The sequence below is a fragment of the Brachyhypopomus gauderio genome, chromosome 1, assembly GCF_052324685.1.
Source record: "Brachyhypopomus gauderio isolate BG-103 chromosome 1, BGAUD_0.2, whole genome shotgun sequence".
NCBI lineage: Eukaryota > Metazoa > Chordata > Actinopteri > Gymnotiformes > Hypopomidae > Brachyhypopomus > Brachyhypopomus gauderio.
In genome coordinates this window covers 3,740,906-3,756,931 of record NC_135211.1, presented here as the reverse complement: position 1 = coordinate 3,756,931, position 16,026 = coordinate 3,740,906, and the positions used below count along the sequence as shown (strand labels likewise).

General features: G+C 42.4%; 2 protein-coding genes across 2 annotated transcripts; both read right to left on the bottom strand.

Annotated features, from left to right (window-relative positions):
• Nucleotides 1–723: 723 nt before the first annotated feature.
• On the bottom strand, nucleotides 724–1,857 carry LOC143526227 (hatching enzyme 1.2-like). Its single transcript, XM_077020874.1, has 4 exons — nucleotides 1,740–1,857; nucleotides 1,423–1,563; nucleotides 1,221–1,338; nucleotides 724–1,111 (listed from the first exon to the last, which is right to left on the bottom strand). Exons 1-4 carry the CDS (start codon nucleotides 1,855–1,857, stop codon nucleotides 724–726), a joined length of 765 nt encoding a protein of 254 aa, XP_076876989.1.
• A 7,372-nt stretch (nucleotides 1,858–9,229) lies between these two features.
• Nucleotides 9,230–14,154, bottom strand: LOC143526216 (uncharacterized). The gene is made up of 4 exons (XM_077020864.1): nucleotides 13,956–14,154; nucleotides 13,690–13,806; nucleotides 13,015–13,191; nucleotides 9,230–11,103 (listed from the first exon to the last, which is right to left on the bottom strand). The coding sequence occupies exon 4, from the start codon at nucleotides 11,100–11,102 to the stop codon at nucleotides 10,005–10,007; it is 1,098 nt and encodes a 365-aa protein (XP_076876979.1). The 5' UTR covers nucleotide 11,103; nucleotides 13,015–13,191; nucleotides 13,690–13,806; nucleotides 13,956–14,154; the 3' UTR covers nucleotides 9,230–10,004.
• Nucleotides 14,155–16,026: the final 1,872 nt, after the last annotated feature.

The window sequence follows — 16,026 nt, the reverse complement described above, 5'->3', positions numbered from 1 at the left end:
CCACGTGGTCGACTGTACTCTCCACATGGAGGGTTTTCATTAGACCATATAATTATTACAATTACAGCTATTTGTAAATCTTTGTCCTATGAAGACTCTTACTTATCAAACAACCTTACAGCATCAATTTGAGGCTCAGTTACCAGCCCAATTTTTCAATCTAGGATTAAGACTTATTTACACTGCTCTTATTTAGCCTTTTATGAGTAAAATACAGAGCCTGGAGGCCCAAGTTGTAGTGTGTTCAAGAAAACTGAGATGTTGCCCTTGAGCAAGGCACGTAACCCCAACTGCTCCCTGGGCGGCGGGCTAGGGCTGCCCACCACTCTGGGCACGTGTGCAACAAAGCCTACTAGTAATCCCTTGTGTGTGTGTGTTCTAAGTGCACAGATGGGAAAATGCAGAGGACAAATTTCGATTGGGGTGAAAATCACATTTGACAAAAATATGGCACACATACTCATAATTAAAGCTCTCAGAGCAAAATGCGATTCATCCACGTATAATGCCATGCTGTGCCCCCCAGCACTGCTGCTCAGACCCTTCTGAATACATACCATTGAACATGATTAATTTGCTTTGAAGTCTTTTATTATATGACATTAATACATATTGTACAGTCACATGATGCATGACAATTGCATTGTTACATTTTTGATTACACACTACGTCGAGCAACAGAGGAAGTATTGTTTAGAAATTTTACATCATATGATGTCAATTTTAGCAATTATACAGAATTTTGATCCTCTTGACATCAATGGTGGAGAGTTCCTCTCTCTGTCCAATCACCACTGAAGCATCAGGAATAGGAGTGATGGTGTACTGGCCGTTAACAGAGAAAGCAGTTCTTCCATAGTGCATGACGGAGGTGTAGTCATATGGTGTGTTGAGGTTGTTGGTGTTCTCCTTGTTAAAATTGGACTGCATTGCTGGGTCAATGTTTTCCCAGTTGATCCTGACATACTTGTCACGGTCGCTCCTGGTATGCTCATGGTAGAAACCGAGCGCGTGGTTCAACTCATGCTCAACGATACCATGGTACACACATCCGTCTTTGCTGAGAGAGATCACCTGAGAACCACCTGTTCTGCCAATAGAAGAGTAGCACCTGAAAGACAGGGAGAAGGCTGTCCTGGTCACAGACATCAAGCAATTGGCAATGTGTACAAAACAGGAATAACAGAAGTAAAATAATTCAAATAGTTCCCTGCTCTCACCCATTTAGGTTCTGAATGCTGATGTAATCAGGTTCAAACGTTCTGCGAACAAAGCGAATGCAGGTTTTGCTGTGGAAGGATGCCATGGCACTGGTAATTACATTCAGGTCAGAAGAAGCTGAAAAAGAACCAAGCAAAAACATTAAGAAATAACATCAACATCAATGTAAAACCTGAACCTGAATCTGGAGGTTTTACTTACAGAAATCATTGCTCACGACATAAGGGACCTGCACTACTCCAGTTGAAGACTTTTGCCAAAAGCAGTTGTTACTCCGGCAGACCAGAGCATTCCTGGTACTTGGCACAAGTATGTCTCCCTCCACCAACTGTTCACTAGATCCTTCATGCAATCATGGACAAAAAAGGAATTTGGGTTGCAAAAACCAAATAACAGGAACTTCAAATGAAATGTTTTAGCATTGTCATAGTAAAATGTTTAGTATTTATCAATATGTTTATACATCTTAAGAGGAAGCATGTTAAAATAAAAAGAAAACAACCAGCAACTTGTCTGACCATTGTTGATGGTGATAATGTGTGAAATGATGTCCACATGCTGATGTTCTGTGAGAGGGAGAGCCTGGTAGAGACCCAGCAGCAGGGCTAGAATGTAGAGAGAGGCTCTGGGCTCCATGTTGCTTCAGTGTGAGGAGATGATCTGGATGCTTCTACACTCTAGCTCAATGTCTGAATACTGTCCATCCTGGCCTTTTATACACATGGACACTTATATGACCACAATCCCATGAACAAACAAACACAGGTGTGACAGTGTGGGACTAATGTTAGGCATTAGTGTCCACTGTCTAATGTATATCACCAAAGGGAGGACACTTGGAACTTCCCCATTAGTCAAATATCTCAATGAATTGCAGTGTGCGGCTGAGTTTGTTTGGCTAATCTCCACTAATGGATGATCTGTAGAGTTTGGTTATCAATGTGCATTGGACTGTTTTTGTTGTCATTTCAGTTTAATCACTATTGTAGGATCTGTTGGAAAGGATAGTTCAAGAATTGTGTCATAGAAGCAGTCGAACAGTCAAGCTTTTTGTGTTGGGGATTTTAAGAAAAACTATTGCAACTGAAAATTTTGCTGACATTTTTTGTCTTCACTTCAGGTACATATATAATGTTATAATCTGTTTCAGAAAGCAAAATAAATTTCTGTCCATTTTTTCTTAGATATGATTTGTTGATAAGTAATGGTTCAAAATCAAAAAGGAGTCATTTCCCTGGCTTGTCCAAGGATGCTACAAACATCCATATTTGCAAAATATGGAATTAAATCCAAAATCAAAACTAAAATGCATAAGATTTTGAAGCGCTTGTAAAAGGTTGTGACAAAGGCAAAGACCACATGAATCTCACGCAACAAAATCATGCCTTGACCACAAGGCCAAAGAGCCAGCTCTCATGATTTGAACTTAGAGCACCCATTAAACCTTCTGGAGTGGCAGTCTCCATCACATCACCCTCTCCATCAGAGAGTGATGATCTCCACTGATGCTACCAGAACATTCCCCTGCACTTCACACTTTCAGTCTGTCCCACACCTCCACCTTACATCCAGGACCACATCCATGCACCTCAATAGGGTTTTCCAATGGATTTTGAACCATCCTGTCACAGTAGGGATGGGTTCTTAACCATGGAAACAGTCCTGTTGGTATCAAAGTACCATCCCACTTCTGACAAAATTTGTACCAAAGGCTGAGGGCAGCAACCATATATGGTCTTGGACCCAAGTCCTACTCTCAGCAAACAATTGCGTCACCACCAGACCAAAGAGTGACAAAAACCTCAGGGTGTAGCCTGTCTGGATTTGTAATCTTACTTGCCTCGGTGGTCATGCCCTGTTACAATTTTCAGTTTATCTTTGTATGTAATGAATGCTCTGATCTCCCAGTAGTAAAATATGGTGTCCCACAAGGGTCAATACCATGGCCCATGTAATTCTCATTAGACTACTGTCAGGCACATTTATTTGCAAACATGATATGTGTTTCCATTGTTACGTCAATGATACTCAGTTGTATATATCTTCAAATCCTGATGATGCCTGTAATATTAACAACAATGACTGAATAAAGGACATAAAACAATGGACAGCAACTCACTGTTTTCTTCTAAATTCCAATGAAACAGAGGTTCTACTGCATGAACCCAATGATGCAAAAAGCATGGTCTGATCTCACAGTGTCCTCATTTCACATCATAACCCACGTGGTCGACTGCACTCTCCACATGGAGGGTTTTCATTAGACCATATAATTATTACAATTACAGCTATTTGTAAATCTTTGTCCTATGAAGACTCTTACTTATCAAACAACCTTACAGCATCAATTTGAGGCTCAGTTACCAGCCCAATTTTTCAATCTAGGCTTAAAACTTAATTACACAGCTCTCATTTAGCCTTTTGTATGTAAAATACAGAGCCTGGAGGCCCAAGTCGTAGAGTGTTTAAGAAAACTGAGATGTTGATATTGTCTGCCAGTCACTTTAAGCGTTCACTCAATTTTGTGATGATGATGAATATTTGTTTGGAATGACATACAATTGCTCTCACCCCCAGTCCGTCCATTTTTGGTAATACTGTCATTTTTAAAAACCATGTTCGAGCTACATGGTAATTGCAAGCTCATGTACTGTATTTGAACTGTTCATGTGGTTTTCACCTTACAATCCCAAACACCCTGGAGTAGATGAGAAAATACACAAGTAAGATTTGACTGATATTAGCTGGGATGCCCCATGGAGGATGGATTCCTTCTTGAGACTTGGTCCTCCCAAGGTTTCTTCCTAAATCCTGGGATATTTTCCTTGCCACTGTTGCCTCTGGCTTGCTCATTAAGCCTATGGACCCATATATTTACAACGCTGCTTTATATGTTAGAAAATGTGCTATATGAATAAATTTGACTGTGACTTTGACTGAGGTATGAGAGTAGTTTGGATGTGCAAAAGTGTGTACAAGTATCAGATCAGACTCAGTATCATCAGATAGGGGGCAGTCATGCTCTGGTGGTTAGGGAACCGGTCTTGTGACCAGAGTGTCCTGGGTTGGTTTCCCAGGACTGAGGCCATGACTGAGGTGCCCTTGAGCAAGGCACGTAACCCCAACTGCTCCAGAGCGGCGGGCTAGGGCTACCAACCGCTCTGGGCACGTGTTCAACAAAGCCCCCTAGTAATACTTTGTGTGTGTGTGTGTGTGTGTGTGTGTTCTAAGTGCACAGATGGGTAAATGGGGAGGACAAATTTCGATTGGGATGAAAATCACAATTGACAAAAATATGACACACATATTCATAATTAAAGCTCTCAGAGCAATCTGCGATTCATCCACGTATAATGCCATGCGGTGCCCCCCCCCCAGCCCTGGTGCACAGATCATTCTGTATACTTACCATTGAACACAATTAATTTTCTTTTAATTATTTTATTATATGACATTAGTACATATTGTACAGTCACATGATGCAGGACAATTGCATTGTTACATTTTTTATTACACACTAGGTCGAGCTACAGAGGAAGTATTTGTTAGAAATTTTACTTCATGATGTCAATTTTAGCACTTATACAGAATTTTTATCCTCTTGACATCAATGGTGGAGAGTTTTCGCTCACGACATAAGAGCCAAAAGCAGTTGTTACAACAGCAGACCAGAGCATTCCTGGTTCTTGGCAAAAGTATGTCTCCCTCCACCAACTCTTCACTAGATCCTTCATGCAATCATAGAAAAAAAGGAATTTGGGTTGCAACAACCAAATAACAGGAACTTCAAATAAAATGTTTAGTTTTTATCAATATGTACTGGTCAATCATCATTCTGACTCACCTATGGTCATGAGCTTTTCTTAGAGTTTGTGAATACAAGCGGCTGAAATAGGTTCTCCCCAGTGTTTCCAAGCTCTCCCTTAGACATAGAGACATTTGTGATGACATTTGTATTTTGTTTATCAGAATTGTTTTATGTATACATAAACATTTTATACACATAAAAAATACAACTTAAATGTACTTAGGGGGCATACGCAGGAAAGCTTTGAAACATTTGCTTTTCAGTTGCCTCTGCCTGTTTCCATATTTCATTAATCAAAATGTATTTATGTAGCACTTTTTACAACAGTTGTTGTCACAAAGCAGCTTTACAAGTGTCCGAGTCCAAGCCCCCAGTGAGCAAGCCAAGGGCGACAGTGGCAAGGAAAAACTCCCTAATAGCATGAGGAAGAAACCTTGAGAGGAACTAAGACTCAGGGGGGGAACCCATCCTCTTCTGGCCGATGCTGGTCACCATGACAACAATTTAAAGAGAGAGAGAGAAAAAAAATTATATATATATATATATATTAACACATATATATATTACACATATATATATTAACACATACCTCTATGGCATGAATGTTTAGTATTTGCTAGATTAGGGGTCCCTTATAATATATAAATAATAAAATTTGCCCCCCCACCCTCCTGCCCCTAGATTTTGGTTTGTTGCCTCAGGGCAACAAGACGCTATGAGGGTACTAAAACACCAAGGTTTTCTGTAATTTTCATATAAGTGCAATGATGTACAATCACATTAGACGTTTTATTTCACATATTCCACAAATGGTTTATCAATGAGTGGGTTAGAAATTAGCTGCAATGTGTGTTTGTGTTTCTGAATGTTTGTTCCTGTGGGCAGATTGAATCAATATTTCACACATAATTTCACTTTTTTTGGAAAGCACAAAGCACTGCTGTACCCATGAACTGCTCCAGTTCTTTAGTAGTGAGGTTAAGGGTTTGTGGGTATCACACTGAATGGCATATACAGGGGTTGTACAATTCAGCTGAGACACCTTTCATTTTAGTGTGGAAGGTTTCATGGCTAAATTGGACCAGCCTGGTGGCCAACCTTCATTAATTGCACATTGCACCAGTAAGAACAGAGTGTGAAGGTTCAATTAGCAGGGTAAGAGCAGTTCTGCTCAAAATAGTGCAATGCATGTGCATCCAATGGTTCAAACATTGTATCCTGAAGGCGGTGCCGTGTATCAGGATAACAATGCATCAATACACACAGCAAGACTGGTGAAGGATTGGTTTGATGAACATGAAAGTGAAGTTGAACATATCCCTTGGCCTGCACAAGATCTAAATATTATTGAGCCACTTTGGGGTGTTTTGGATGAAAAAGTCAGGAAGAGTCAGAGTCTTTTTTAGCTAAAAGGCAGAACCAGAAGGTGATACAGACTTGGGGGCATTCTGAGACATTGGCATCCATCCACTGCACCATCCACTAAACTTGAGTGACCACGAGCAGTGACAGGACGACAGCACCAGCGCCCCAGTCTACCATAAAACCCTTTGCCTATGAACCCCTGGATCTGTACCTTTATCTAAGTGTGGCCCTCATTTAATCCTCTAATCAGAAGGTTGGTTACATACCTTAACTACGCCACCCTCAAGTTAAGGGATGAGAGCAACCTACAACCCCTCCAACTAAACAGGTGGGGTTCCCTCAAAGAGGCCTGGGATTCCCCACACGGTGGGTTCAACTAAATGAACAACAGATGGCAGAGACAGGAAATACTTTTAATCACAATGAAAAAGAACACCTAAAACCCAGAGGGAGGACAAAATATAAAACCCAGTCACAATCTAAAAACCCAGGCCACTAATCTCCGAAAATCACTATCCCCACCCACACAGTGCAACATATAAGGAGAAAGGCTGTAAAGGCCAACGATGTCCAGACTAATGAGAGCACTAATACGTCTGTGCACCCTTGACACAGTCACGGGCCCTCCCAGCAGTAAACCTCCCCCCGCCCCAAAATAAGGAAAAATCAAACAGTTATAAAAGCAACAAAAAGAACACCAAACACTATCTGAACCAAATATACAACATCACAAAAGCAACAAGCAGAATCAAAAGAAACAAGAATTCAAACAGACAAAAAAATAATAATAATAAACTAAATCAACCATAAATCCAAAAGTGGCTAGGGTTAGACTCCCAAAACCCCTGCAAGGAAAAATGAAAACCATTAAAACCTCATTAAAAAAAAAAGTTTTAACAATCCATACCTGCAAGGTTAACAACTCTCAATCACTGCCATCCTATACTCAGACACCCAAAAGAAATGTTGACGTCTCTTTAATAACAAAACATTAATCAAAACTAAAAAAAAAACTAATAAAATCTCTCCATCTGATGAACTACACATGCAATACCACTTACATGCTAAACTCAGCCTTGTGTTAAAGATAAGTTGTCAGACAACACCTGTAAAGTTGCATCTGGAACAACCCTTTCTTTCATTAATTAATCCAATCCAATCCAATCTCTCTCTCTCTCTCTCTCTCTCTCTCTCTCTCTCTCTCTCTCTCTCTCTCTCTCTCTCTCTCTCTCTCTCTCTCTCTCTCTCTCTCTCTCTCTCTCTCTCTCTCTCTCTCTCTCTCTCAGCAAGGAATCCCATTGGTTTGCCAACTAAATAAAAATCTAGTTTAGCCTTTTTTCCCCCAAGGCTCAAACAGCTGCACTATATGTGCACACAACTCCACTGAACTACAGGTGAGCTTAATCACAGAAACGCAAGGAAAAGTAGCAAGAAGCTACCATGGCTACCAAAACTAAAGCCCCATGGATATCCTATCCACCCCACACTCCTTACTAGGTGCTGCCCATTACATCAGGGGGCACATAATTACCAAATTCTAAACTAAATAATTAAGTTTTCAACCTAGACTTAAAGATTGAGACTGTGTCAGAGTCCCGGACACATTCTGAAAGGTCATTCCAAAGCTGGGGGGCCTTATAAGAAAAGGCTCTTCCCCCTGCTGTTACCTTATTAATTTGTGGAACTAATAAGAGACCAGCACCTTGTGATCTTAGTTGACGTGGGGGTTCATAGTAGGAAATAAGTTCCTGGAGGTATTCAGGAGCAAGCACGTGCAGTGCTTTATAAATCAGTAGAAGAATTTTAAAATCAATTTCATGCTACACCCAGGCCCAATTTCACTACCAGTTTTAACATGCTCTAACCATTTCCCCTCAGGGAACCTCATAGCACCTTTCCAACTCTCAAGGCCATTCCAATATTATATTAACCAAAGTGTGTTAGATGAGCCCTATGCATTAAATATTCGGCCCTATGCACAATAGTTTGTCCTCCCCTTTGACCCCCCCAAAATAAACTGAACAAAACAATGTATTTACAATGTCGCATTTCCTTAGGAGGTTGATTAGCATGAATTTAATGATAAAGAAACAAAAAAGGAAGAGATACCTCTGGTACAGTGTGTGATTTACAAGGGACTTATTATTTGTAATGATGTAACATTTTACTTTTGCCCAGTTGGCTAGACGCAATGCAGTGACCATGCTCATCGCATAAAGCTGAAATTTGCTGGACTTTTTCACCTGTGTGGAGAGGCCCATCATGGTTGTGTAAGAGCTCCCCACTGAAATGAACGGGACAGTACGGCAAAGTGGACACATCCCAGCGTCATTTAGCCACACGTTTCATTAAAGGAACCATTTTTTCAATGATTCTTTACATTTTGAAACACACATTATACTGACATTTCGTGGCCTGGATACTACAAATTTCAAGGCCATATGGGGGCCCTGAGCAGCACTTTTTGGTGGTAAAAATGTATTATTGTTCCTTTTAATATAAGGTATAAGTGATGGTGCACGGCATTGCAAAGTTTTGTGTTGCTAGGCATTATAAAAACAAAATGATAACATTTACTGAACTAGGTAATTACCTCAGCGTGGCTAACTTGGAGTTGGTTAGCGTATGCCCAGACCTCCCAGTATTGTTACTGCCTCCATTCGATGATGTCACCACCATCTCCACATTTCTAGGATTTCGGTCCGTGGCAAACAAAATGTACAAATCACTCCCTGAAACCAGTTAATTTGGAAAGATGTTCATTGCTACTGGTGAGTGCATTCTATTTGAAGAAACCACTCCTGTCCCCTGAGTCCTTTATATTTATTATGAATGAATGAAGATACACTTATATAGGGCCTTTCTCAGAAGCTAAGGGCACTTTAGAATCAATACTGTACACAGCTTTTACATCCACTCAACACACCAATGAAATGTGGCAGCCAATCAGAGGGTGAACTCTAAACCATAGACCACAGGCCCCTGGAGGACACCAGGCACCCAGGACAGAGCGTCATCAATCACTGGGCATGCAGTCCTAAAGACATCTATAAAACGATGTGTAGATACATGACCAACAGACAGAGGAATCCACAGTCAGCCAAGTACCAGTTCTTCATCCATTCATTGGGAGACGTCTGGTGTAATTGTGCAGACATGATTTTACGAAGTTGAAACACAGATGAACAGTAGGATTTACATTGTAAAAACAAATGAACTATAGCCATCAAAAGGTTTGCTTTTACAGATTAAATTAGAATACCATTAGAGCCATGTTCAGCATGGCAATTTTAAACATGCAAAAGCAATTTAATGAAGCATTCTTGAAATAATAAATTTGCACAGACAACTTGAATTTCTAGCTCAGCAGTTGGTAAGGTTATGAAAACATGAAATTTGATGATTTTAAATAGAGTTTGTTAACTTGTAGTTTCTTCAACGCTATTTTATATGACATCTGAGGACATTTTTAAATTAGCTAGGTTGTAGAAATAGTTAGGCTCTTACAGATGTAAGATCTCTCAAATGTCAAATACCAGTGTTTCAGAGAGCTGGCCAACTGTTTAAAAGTTTGTTTTTTAAAATGTAATTAAAAAAAAAAAAACACTATTCAGTCTTGTGAGTCGAACGACATCTCGCTCACTTCGGTCCAGTGCCTCTCCTTATTCCTTTTCTCTCTGCTCTTCTCTGCCATGACGATGGCTGCCACCACGGTAACAACCACGGTGATGGTGATGATGAGGACGGTGACGGTCTCGGCGAAGCACAGGCCCTGGTCCACCTGGCGGAGGCTGTGACCCTGCAGCTCCTTGGGCTGGCTGCATATCAGGTAGCCGTAGTCGTCCAGCAGCAGCCGGCGCACGCTGTGCAGTTTCCCGAACACCCTCTGGAGGTCGCAGTCGCAGGTCCAGGGGTTGCCGTCCAGCAGCACGTGTGTGCTCTGCGCCTGGATGCTCAGCAGAGCCTTGAAGTCCACCTTCTTCAGCTGGTTGTAGGCCAGGTCCAGCACTACGAGGCTGGTGAGTGGCGCAAACACCGCGGCGTCCAGGTGCGCGATGTTGTTGTCCCGAAGCCCGAGTTGCTCCAGGTTCCTCAGCGTGGAGAAGACGCCGTCGGTGAGGTCGGCGATGTCGTTCCGGTCCAGACGGACGTAGCGCAGCGTGCTCATGCCGCCGAAGGCCCTCGGCGACAGCGAGTGGATGCGGTTGCCGCTCAGGTCCAGCCGCAGCAGGGCGTCCAGGTGCTTGAACCAGCTGGCGTTCACGCCAACCAGCTGGTTGTTAGCCAGCGAGAGTTCCCTGAGGGAACCCAGGCCTAGCGAGAAGCCGGTGGCCAGGCTGGAGATATTGTTCTGGCTCACGTCCAGCCTTTGTAACGCCTCTAGCGGGGCGAAGGCGCCGTTGGCCACGCCCCCGATCTGGTTGTTGTTCAGGAGCAGGGTGCGGAGATGGCGGGTCGACCTGAATGCCTGGCGCTGGATGTAGGTCAGATGGTTGAAGGAGAGGTTCAGGTGCTCCGTGTAAGGAGGCAGGGCAGCGGGCAGGTCTGTGAGGTTGGCACTGCCACACGTGACCAAGTGAAGCTCCAGGTGGCAGACACAGAGGGCAGGGCAGGGGGCGGGGCAGGGGGCGGGGCAGGGGACGGCTGGGTTGCAGTGTACAAACCACAAACGCCACATCAGTGACAGCAACAATGGCAGTACACACATCCTACACACACACACCACACACACACACACACACACACACACACACACACACACACACAGTCATTAATTAGGAGTGTTGGTCAAGGCTTCAGGACAACCTGTCTATTTAAACCTTTTGGAATAAATGTAAATGTACATTAAATGTAATATATATAGAACCTAATCTGGCACATGCAAATATACATGCAAATTTATTTTGAATTTCTAAATACACAGATTAAAAGGTCCAAAATATTATTAACCAAAGTATCCAGTGTAAGAGAAAGGGTTGAGCCTGGTTCAGGTTGTCTGAAGCCATGTTTCCGTTTGCACTCAAAACTGTGGCTAAATTGCGTGTAGTTTGCATTTCAAATGGATGCAAGTTGCATCTTCAAGCCAACATATGACATCTCAGCCACTGGATTAGCAACAGAAATTAAACTGGGCCCATATGTGGGTGCCCATGGCCTTAGGTCTACAATGTAAATTAAACTGGGCCCATATGTGGGTGCCCATGACCTTAGGTCTACAATGTAAATTAAACTGTGCCCATATGTGGGTGCCCATGACCTTAGGTCTACAATGTAAATTAAACTGTGCCCATATGTGGGTGCCCATGACCTTAGGTCTACAATGTAAATTAAACTTGGCCCATACGTGGGTGCCCATGGCCTTAGGTTTACAATGTAAATTAAACTGGGCCCATATGTGGGTGCCCATGGCCTTAGGTCTACAATGTAAATTAAACTGGGCCCATATGTGGGTGCCCATGGCCTTAGGTCTACAATGTAAATTAAACTGGGCCCATACGTGGGTGCCCATGGCCTTAGGTTTACAATGTAAATGAACTGGGCCCATATGTGGGTGCCCATGGCCTTAGGTCTACAATGTAAATTAAACTGGGCCCATATGTGGGTGCCCATGGCCTTAGGTTTACAATGTAAATGAACTGGGCCCATATGTGGGTGCCCATGGCCTTAGGTCTACAATGTAAATTAAACTGGGCCCATACGTGGGTGCCCATGGCCTTAGGTCTACAATGTAAATTAAACTGGGCCCATATGTGGGTGCCCATGGCCTTAGGTTTACAATGTAAATTAAACTGGGCCCATATGTGGGTGCCCATGGCCTTAGGTTTACAATGTAAATGAACTGGGCCCATATGTGGGTGCCCATGGCCTTAGGTCTACAATGTAAATTAAACTGGGCCCATATGTGGGTGCCCATGACCTTAGGTCTACAATGTAAATGAACTGGGCCCATATGTGGGTGCCCATGGCCTTAGGTTTACAATGTAAATGAACTGGGCCCATATGTGGGTGCCCATGGCCTTAGGTCTACAATGTAAATTAAACTGGGCCCATACGTGGGTGCCCATGGCCTTAGGTTTACAATGTAAATGAACTGGGCCCATATGTGGGTGCCCATGGCCTTAGGTCTACAATGTAAATTAAACTGGGCCCATACGTGGGTGCCCATGGCCTTAGGTCTACAATGTAAATTAAACTGGGCCCATATGTGGGTGCCCATGACCTTAGGTCTACAATGTAAATGAACTGTGCCCATATGTGGGTGCCCATGGCCTTAGGTTTACAATGTAATTTAAACTGGGCCCATATGTGGGTGCCCATGGCCTTAGGTTTACAATGTAAATGAACTGGGCCCATATGTGGGTGCCCATGGCTTTAGGTTTACAATGTAAATTAAACTGGGCCCATACGTGGGTGCCCATGGCCTTAGGTCTACAATGTAAATTAAACTGGGCCCATATGTGGGTGCCCATGGCCTTAGGTCTACAATGTAAATTAAACTGGGCCCATATGTGGGTGCCCATGGCCTTAGGTTTACAATATAAATTAAACTGTGCCCATATGTGGGTGCCCCTGGCCTTAGGTCTACAATGTAAAGATGTGATGATGCGGTGGCTACACACCTCCTGTTGTAGCAGACTGTTGTAGGGAATAATGTGGAGGTTTAACAGTGGAACATGGTGGAGTCAAAGGTGGTGCAGGGGAGCCACATTCCTACTGCAGACAGAACACTTACACTGATCTCAGACCAGTCCACAATCCAGTCTTCAGAAGCCAATAGTTATTTTAAATGTAAAGTGCTGGAGAGAAAACAGAATAAAAAAGAACTTGTAAGTACATTTTGAATGGCTGAGTATTTCTGTTTATATGTACAGTATGTTTCATCTGTATTTCAATAGGCATGTCTGCTAAAGCATGTGTGTGTGTGTGTGTGTGTGTGTGACGAGGTGAAGAGAGACATTATTGTCTATGGGGCAGCTGTTGTCAATACAGTATAAAACACTCATTAAAATTTGATGAGAGAATGATACAAAAAGAAAAACAAAGGGTGAGTGAGCGAGAGAGAGGAGAGAGAGAGAGAGAGAGAGAATGCCCCTGTGGTTCATTGAATTTTAATATGAACCTTCTGTGCTTCTGTGGAAAAAGCCAGTAATATGTTTAAAACATAAATGTTATATTAAATCACTAATAATAGGCGACTCATAATAATGTGACCTTATTACACACTGTATACCAAAAATCATATAAACCATTTTCTAAATGTGTGTGAATAATACGAACACACTGTCAGCTGTTACCATCAATACCATGTCTCATGGTATTCATGTGTTATCGAGGTTCCTCTTTGCTACTACTGCTGAACCCGTAGACAAGACTGCAGGTTTGGTCAGGATAAGATAGTAACCTGATGACCTCTGTCTCACAAGAACAAAGAGAGAAAGAGCTACATTATATGTCAGAAAAAACGATTTAAATGTAGTTTGGCAGGAGTGTTTCACCATATTTTGGCACATACGGTGGACTCTGTAAGCCAGTGGTTGCGGTGTTTCGTGATTTAACGTACTTGATTTATATTTTTTGATGGGGCTGTGAGAGAAGGGAAACCGAGTAAGTCCTGAACAGGTGGGTCTATCCTTTCCGCGTATAGATCCGAACCGCACGGATCAGATGTGCGTAATGAGCGCTCTATACGATGAGTTTCAGGTTACTGCAAAGCAACAACTGGAAATTATCCAAAAAAAAATGAACCACAAGTTAAACCCGTTCCCGAAAATGTTAATGAGGAAACCAACCACCAAACGCTCCAAAGGTACCAAAGGTGTGTCTGGGGCGTTATAGTTCAATCACACACTGCAAAAATACCGTTTAGAAGAAACACAGAACCTTACAGAAATCCCTTTAGACAAGCACTAAAATATTTTGAATTACACTTATTTGTGTTAATTGTTTTTTAGTTTTTTTGTTTTTGTATTTGATCGCTATATTTATTATTTCCTGTAGGCTATATCCAAATAACTCTACTTGAAACTGCTTTTAAATCAGCATATTTCATGAATGTGAAAAGGTAGGCTACATCTTAGAGACTTAACAGATGAAACACAATTTTAAAGCACCTACCTGGACCCGTTTGTCACTGCACGTTGCAGATGCACGACACGGACACCGCGCGTGAGGAGGGATGCGCGCGCTTCTCCCCTCCTGCAGTCTTGAACCGGTCCACGCGATCCATACTTTCGGTTCTGGAGTGACGACTGTCAAAGACCACGTCGGAATGCAACAGGAACGACAAGTTCAGTTGAGTGAGATAAGACGGATCAGATAATAAACCAACGTGGTGGTTACGTTATCGTAATATGTGGAGGCTGCCGAGCGCGAGCGCGAACTTTTAGGATGGTTGTGAGAGTCGTGGAGGCGCGTCAGGTGACAGGTGTGTGAGGTTGCACCTGCGAGTGACTGTTCATTTCTCTGAATCTATGCAGTGGATATACGAATTAGTTAATTTAGGAAAAAAAACACGAATGTCTGTGTCTTTAGAATAGAGTTCATGCGCTCTGTGAGAATCAATCATACCTGTTAAATGCACTTCAAACAAGGAGCTTAAAACTTTTAAGGCTGGTGTCACAGAGAACGTGTCTGTGGGGAATAAGGGGCCAAAAAAAGGTTTAAATGAATACAGTAAAACAGCAACAACTGGTTTGAGTGGTTTGAGGGATTTGGATGAGCTGCTTTTTCAAGGTCAGAAGTGTCCCGCATGAGTCTGGTATGGTTATGCCACCTGAAGACAAAGAAAACTTGTGTGAGTTATGCTATACAAATGGCATTTAGCAGACGCTCTTATCTAGAGCAACTTAAAAAGTGCTTTGCATCTGTTCACAGAATTCAACCTAGATACTGTAGAAAGGTCAGAATTCAAGATACCCGTGAACCAGAATACTACTAAATTACAGGAATCAATGACAATACCTAGTATTAAAAAAAAAACATAGGCTCAGTCTTAAACAACAGAAATTAAAAACCAATACCTGGAAGTGCAAATAAACAGGTATAGATAAATATACACTCACCATCCACTTTATTAGGTACACCTGCTCACTGACACAAATGTCGAATCAGCCAATCACATGGCAGCAACTCAATGCATTTAGGCATACATGGCCAAGACAATCTGCTGCAGTTCAAACAGAGCATCAGAATGGGGAAGAAAGGTGATTTAAGTGACTTTGAACGTGGTATGGTTGTTAGAGCCAGATGGGCTGGTCTGAGTATTTCAGAAACTGCTGATCTACTGGGATTTTCACGCACAACCATCTCTAGGGTTTACATAGTGTGGCGCTGTGGTGCTGGAGGAAGCAGGAGGCACGACACGCGTCTTGCAGTGAACATTAAACGTTTAATCAAACACACAAACACGTAAAGTCCTGCACAAACAGAGCAAGCACGCTGACGCGATGCTTGCATGGGCATGAACTTTAGACAAAGACGAGCACTAGACACCGCGCTAACGCACATTAAATAGGTGAATTACACAGACCCACGTAACCTCGAGACAAGGCACAGGTGTAACCACGAACACGCTCACAAACAACCCACACCCACGGAAGTACAAACATGGACATAACGACACGCAGACAACA

Excerpts from the sequence above, each read along its gene's own strand:
- LOC143526227 (XM_077020874.1), bottom strand. The coding sequence starts at position 1,857 with ATGGAGCCCAGAGCCTCTCTCTACATTCTAGCCCTGCTGCTGGGTCTC. Across the intron at positions 1,564-1,739 it reads CATTATCACCATCAACAATG|GATCTAGTGAACAGTTGGTG; the intron begins GTCAGACAAGTT and ends GATTGCATGAAG. Across the intron at positions 1,339-1,422 it reads TGTCGTGAGCAATGATTTCT|CTTCTTCTGACCTGAATGTA; the intron begins GTAAGTAAAACC and ends GTTCTTTTTCAG.
- LOC143526216 (XM_077020864.1), bottom strand. The coding sequence starts at position 11,102 with ATGTGTGTACTGCCATTGTTGCTGTCACTGATGTGGCGTTTGTGGTTT.